The sequence below is a fragment of the Triticum dicoccoides genome, chromosome 1A, assembly GCF_002162155.2.
Source record: "Triticum dicoccoides isolate Atlit2015 ecotype Zavitan chromosome 1A, WEW_v2.0, whole genome shotgun sequence".
Classification (NCBI taxonomy): Eukaryota; Viridiplantae; Streptophyta; class Magnoliopsida; order Poales; family Poaceae; genus Triticum; species Triticum dicoccoides.
This window is the reverse complement of record NC_041380.1, coordinates 29,756,590-29,763,337: the sequence shown is the minus strand read 5'-3', so window position 1 is coordinate 29,763,337 and position 6,748 is coordinate 29,756,590. Positions and strand designations below refer to the sequence as shown.

Below are 6,748 nucleotides of genomic sequence, written 5' to 3'. Positions count from 1 at the left end.
AGTTAACATTTTTTCACAAAAGATTCTACATTTTTCTTATATATTTGAGACCTTCCTTATATACATGTTTACATTATTATACATGATTATGATTTTATGAAATTTTATTTATTTTTGGATGTCTATATTTTGTCCATCCAAATTGTACTTTTGGTATAGATCTGATACATGTATACATGTTTAACATCTTTCAAGTAAAATTCTAACACTTTTTAATACATGTCAAAATATTTCTATGGATATTTAATTTTTTTTCAAATGCCTGATACACATTTTTATAAAGTAGAACATTAAGATTTTTATGTAATACATGGTCAACATTTTTTGTTTACAGATTCAACATTTTTCAAATATTTATTTAATAATTTCGAAATACAAGATTAATATTTTTTGGATATACGGTTGACATTTTTCTATATACATTTTTTAAATGCTTGATTACCATTCTTCCGATACCAAATTAGCACTTTTGAATACATAGTCAACATTCTTTATATACACATTAAACATTTTTAAAATGCTTGACTAACACTTTTCAAATACTTGTTTAACATTTTTAACTGCTTGATTAACATTAAATACAGGATCAATTTTTTCACACACATTGCATATTTTGTGTAATAATTTCCAGTATACACGAGAAACATTTTCTCTATACATATTTAACAATTTTCAAATGCTTGATTAACATTTTATTTAAACTATTTTATGAAAAGAATGCATTTAATAAGAATATTTGGAAGTGTAAATCAAATTAGAATATAAAAGAAAAAACTTAGAAAAAGACGGTGGCTCCTGCATGCCTGGGCTGGCCCACCTTGCACCTCCCTTCAGGTGAGGTTTCCCTCTTTCTCGCGTTAAGCGAGACATAGGGGGGTGGGCTATTTCCCACATAGGTGGATGGATAGGAAGGTATCTTTTGTACCTTTGTTACTACCGACTGAACTAATAAAACACTCTTCTGGCTTCGCCCAGGTTCTTTAATATTCTTTTTCAGGGTTTCAACTGTTTTTCATTACCATCTTTCCTTATTCCATTTTTATTTTTTACTAATTGACGACTTTTTACAACATTTCAAGATTTTTTCAAGAAAGTGTGAACAAATCTAAAATTCGAGAACATTTTTATTCCTAGAAAAAAATTCAGATTCTCTAGCATTTTCTATAATTTGCATATATTTTTTATTTGATTAACATTCATTATATTCGTGGAATTTTTTTGAATTTCCTGAATACTATTTTTTCAAATTCGTGAACATTTTCTCAAATTTGCGACACATTTTTTGAATTTATGGGGAAAAAATCGCGTCCACAAATATTTTCTAAATCATAAAGTGTTTTTCCAATTTCATGAGAGAAATATTTCATTCATAAACATTTTTTTGCTAATATTTTTAACTTTTTTGAACATTATTATAATGGTGGATATTTTTTCAATTTCATGAACATTGTTTTCCAAGTTTGCGAACAATATGTGAAATCGCAAACTTCTGTGTTCACAGAACATTTTAGAACTACGAACTTGTTTTCGAATATTTGGACATTTTTAAATGTTTAGTAAAAAATTGGAATCTTGACATTTTGTCAAAACTTTAAACATTGTTTTATTCATGAACATATTTTAAATTTGGAAAATTGTCTTAGATTCACAAACATTATTTGAAATTTTTATTCACGATCATTTTTTTATTCACGGATATTATTAACAAAAAAGTTATTCTCAATTTTTAAACATGTTTTTTTATTCAGGAACATATTAGAATTTCATGGTATTTTTCCTTGTATCCGTGAACATTTTTTTAAACCGGGATGGTTACTTGACGTCGGGAACTTTTTCTAAACTCACGAACATTCTTTTAGTTTTGTTAACATTTTTGAATTCGTGCACATTTTTCGAATCCAGATGACTAAATATTTTTTACAAAACCCTGTTATGGAATTGCATATGACTAATCTAGAAGTTTCAGTTAGCTAATTTCGTCATCTTTTAGGGAGAAGAAAAGTTTGTTAGCTGATTGTACTACTCTGAAACCAGGCTTTTAAATCTAGGCCGACCGATATATAGGCCGATATATCACTTTTGGGGCTCTACCGATATAAACATAACATATCATTTGGTAAATATCATTTCCCAAACATATCATCCGGTAAGGACCAAAAATGTCGACTGATATGTCCGATATGTCCACCGGTATAGAACGATACGTAGATGACAACAATTTTTTTTATTAGAAAGCAGTGAAATAACATTATGCATTCACAACTTCATTATATATTATCAAAGTCATGCAGAATGTTTTGTACAAATGCATATATATCGTATTGTTTTTAATCATGGAGTAAGGATTTTGTGAGTCCTTCCTTATTAGTTTCTATATCAACAAGTTACTAAACTAGGAATCTAAAAGTGTTATGTTAAAGCATTGAGATCATACATTTTCTTTTACTAAAAGTGAATGTTTTGAACAAGAATAATGAAAAAAAAACTAGACTTGGTTTCTCCGATATATCTACATATCGTCCGATATATCACTCGATATCCGATATCCGATATGTCGAAGCCAAACCGATACGAACCCGATATCCGATATTTTGAAGCTTGTCTGAAACTCAATGTCATGTTTATTGTTTCTGCTTGCGAAGGCTGTGCCAGAAGTTGCAGAAGCAAAACCATCCTCCAGACCTGGGCTCTGTTCCATCAGAATTCAGAAAAGAGCATTGACCACCCTCTACTCTAATATGCATCTTCTCAATCTTCAGTACCACTGACAGAGCTTGGTGGACTAGCTAGCTGTAGCTGGGCAAATGGCTGCAGATATCTTGATCAGTATGCATCACCACATTTTTATTTGAACAAGCTTTTCACCATTTTCTACTCTGAAATACATGCAGCAAGTACTACTACTTATTAAGGTTGGTATTGTTTTAGACACTGCCAACACTCTGAACTCAGATGGAGACTTAGTTCGTCAGATACTGTTTCACGAACAAATCGATAAGCTAGCTGCTGATATATCAAATCAAATATTCAGAAGCTTCTGAGGTCAGAGTATCAGCTGGCAACACGAAGGGGGAACTGAATTGTTCTTGCAGAATTAATTGGCAGGAGAGCTCGAGATGGCAATTGTTAGTAGTTAACTCGTCATGTGCCATTATTACTGGATTTCTCATCAGAATCACAATTTTTCGAAGCTCATGCATTTCAATGATTTGATTGAATCTAATTTTGAAAAAATGTTTGGTGCAGATATTGTTTGCTCCCCTAAAGATACAAGTGCTCAGCTGGGGCAACTACAAACAAGACTCTTCCCTGTCTCACAAAGACTTGTTGAATGTCCACAGGAACTACGATTTCCGCGCAATCATGGCGAACTCCACGGTCACAAGCATGATGTCATGGCAGTGGCCTCTAAAATTTGGGTCTGGTGTTCTGCTTTTGAATGGGCCTGTTCGGACCAACTGGTTTGGTGATGGTTATCGTTGAATTAGGTCGATGAATTGTCGTCGTCCTCGATGTCTGTTCGCTAGGAAAGGTCAGCCTTGCTGGCTGTGATGACCTGTAAATTCAGAGCCAAAGTTTACTGATACAGTGTGAAAGGTAGAAACTGCAAGGGATTGAAGGAACAAAATATGGGTGATATTTGTGACAAAATTGTGCAACATGAGAGCGCATTGCTGTGTGACAAACCTTGCAACAGTGTTCCTTTGGATAGCAGCTTGCATTTTCGCCCGACTGTAACAGAAATAGTGTGTTAAATTAAACGATACTTTGAGCATTTATGGGCATCATTCCCAGAGTGATAGTCACCTGTCAACCTCCATCCTTGCCTTTTTCAATATAGGGCTCTTGTAGCTGGAGTTGGCTAGGCTGCTGGATCCACTTCCTGTCAAGATTTGCATATTATCAGAAACTGGAAAAGTGGAAAGTGTAGCATACTGCTGGCGAGAATAGAGCAGAAAAAGGGTCAGGAAATCACCTCCCCAAAAACTTCTTTTGCTGTTCGGTGGGATCTTCGTACAAACTTTAATTTGTTTGCTCTGTTTCGCTGGATAAAAAAGAGACAGAAAGTAATATCGCACATGAGTCATACTGATCGTGAATCATAAACCAGGCTGTCAGAAAAATAATTAGATGTTACATTTCTTTCTAAACCATTGTTTTTTAGTTGCTATATGCTGTTTATAGAATATAAATGTTGGTACGTTATAGGTGTCATGCCGTACCCAACCGATCTACTTACCAGCGTTTGCTGCTTGATATTTGTTTTTCAGCCCAGCCGACATTCTTGCTTCAACTTGCTTTTGCTTTTCTGTTCTTGCCTGAAAACGTATAGGGTCAAATTATTTCAAGAATGAAGGCAACATAAATTTTACCGAAACAGATAGCAAGAAGAGAAAACAACTAGAGAATCATTGTACCTCAAAGAGTTTCTTCCATTTGTAACGCACCCTGTTCTCCTTCATTCTCTTGATGGCAAGGTTCATATTTTCCTCACCGAACTCGCGCTGGAAGAATCTCTTCCACAGCACATCTGTAACGTCGGTAAGGTCCGCCTGTCGGAGCAGAAGAGTAAAAATCACAAACACGTCCTGATAGATGTGCAAAGAAGATGAGTTGCTCCGCGAGAAGCATACATGTGTGCAACTCTCGATGTGCCTCAGCTGCTCCAAGGTGCAGTGGGGCAGGATTCTCTTGAGCAGCTCGTCAGGCACGATGTCGACGCTGTTGAGGGTCCTGAGGTTGTCGACGGCGCTCCGGATGCATAGGTCCAGCAGACTCAGAGGTTTCCTTCCAGGCTCCATCTTTGCCTCCTACCAGAGAGAACAACTCGCTGCTTATCACAGAAATCACGTGTACAGAATCCTGTTGTAATAAAAACTAAACAGAGCATTCCACTAACAACGCTGCTATTTTTCCTGACAAATAGGCCGACATGATAGGTTGCAAATCAAAATTCCTCTCTCGTTTGACAGAACAACAAATCATCTCTCCAGAGAAACCCGTCAGCCCAATCCTGAATCTTCGATGAACAGACACCCTAATCGCTCCGTTAAACTACATACTTTTTTCGGAAACGTCCGTTAAACTATAATTGCTCAAGCGAAGGGGCAATCTTTACATCTAAGATTCAGCCTGCAACTGGAAAGGAAGGAGTAGAAAAGAAATCTAAACAGAAAATTGGCCAAATCAAGGAGCTACCTTCCTTGGAAGAATCAAGGAGGTTATCTGAACAGAAATTCGCCAAATCGAGGGGCGACAAGAACTACTTTCCTCGGAAAACTACCTATCTGTGTACGGGGGCTCACCAGGCGAGAAGGGCCCCGGACGGCGGCGACTCGGGCGGCGAGGCGGCCTGCGACGGGCGTCCCCGTCCCTGCTCCGGCGCCGGCTGAGCTCGTCGGCTTCGATCGAGGCGACAGGGGAAGGAATAATCTCGGATCCAGGCTATATCGGGGAGCAATAAAAAGAGAGAAGAACGCGTCACCGTTCTGCAGTCGGGGAAAGGGGACCGCGGCCGGGTCGGATCAGGAGCCGTTAATCGGCTGCCACGTGTCCGGGGTCGCGGCCGTCCGATCTGTTAACGTCATTAATGTTGGAGACGGCTTCCAATGCTTTCCATTTCCGTTATCATTTGCATGTTTTCCTCCTTTTTCATAGCTCGGGGACTAGAGGTGATCCGTGGGACCTTCACCGTCATGTTTTTTCTTTGAGGGAAATTTCGGTCTACTACTTATCATGGTATGGCAGTATGAGAAACACGATAATAATAATAATTGCATTCATGATCATAGACCATTTAGCGACGACTACAAGCGTGATTTCGTCACCATCCCTCCCTCGTCAGAGCCGGGCCTGTTGTAGTAAACGGTCGGAAAGTCGTCGTACTATGGCCCAGCGCGTCAGAACAACAACAACAATTGCCGATGAAGAGAAGTACAGATCGGAAGAATCCAACCTGTAGACACAATAACGAAGCACGGATCAAAGCAGATCCACCGAAGACCAGCACCGACCGAATCCCGCAAGATCTGCAGAAGGCACACCTCCACACACCCTCCGACGATGACACATCACCAAAACGAGGGCTAGGCGGGAAGAACCTTATTCCATCTTCAAGGGGACACCACCGCCTCGTCTTCCTGAGCAAGACATAGGCCCTAAACGAACTCACAAAAACACCTAAAAAGGAGCAAGATCTCTCCCACTGGCAAGGGTCGGGGCCATCGCGTCTCCATGGCCCCTGGGGCCACCGGAGGGCCTAGCTTCAGGGTCATTTTAACTCCTTACTAAATGCTATTGTAAGATTGTGGTGGTTATTTCCCTTACAAAAAGATTGACATGGTTATTATTAATTATTATAAATCACAGTAGCACAAGTAGTAAATAATTTATCAGTTTATAGCTAAGATAACTCGTGTACCTTCCGATGAACTCCTATGTTATCTCCTACTCCAAGGTTTCAGACAAATGATTTCAGTTCAACACTCTCCCAAAATTAGAGACTATGTATCTCATTTTTCACCCTACATCTAGGGAGAGAATAGGGTCTCCTCCCTCCCGCCCAACCTAATAGCCACCAACCATAATGAAACTTTCCTCCCGCCATCGCCTCAAAGTTTGTTAGAGCTTGCCAACTAATGTATGCTATTTTTTCATCCCTTTTAATGTGAAAAATAAGAAGAAAAGAGTACAAGTGAGGTTTTGGGGAAAAGGGGTGGGTGAGCCCATAAAAATGGGTCCCCGAAGT

The 6,748-nt window shown here is 38.6% G+C and overlaps 1 protein-coding gene across 1 annotated transcript; it reads right to left on the bottom strand.

Annotated features, from left to right (window-relative positions):
- Nucleotides 1-3,172: 3,172 nt before the first annotated feature.
- Nucleotides 3,173-5,464, bottom strand: LOC119360735 (transcription elongation factor B polypeptide 3-like). The gene is made up of 8 exons (XM_037626252.1): nucleotides 5,307-5,464; nucleotides 4,635-4,811; nucleotides 4,419-4,553; nucleotides 4,241-4,319; nucleotides 3,977-4,045; nucleotides 3,808-3,883; nucleotides 3,688-3,732; nucleotides 3,173-3,556 (listed from the first exon to the last, which is right to left on the bottom strand). The coding sequence occupies exons 2-8, from the start codon at nucleotides 4,800-4,802 to the stop codon at nucleotides 3,409-3,411; spliced, it is 720 nt and encodes a 239-aa protein (XP_037482149.1). The 5' UTR covers nucleotides 4,803-4,811; nucleotides 5,307-5,464; the 3' UTR covers nucleotides 3,173-3,408.
- Between the last annotated feature and the right edge of the window lie 1,284 nt (nucleotides 5,465-6,748).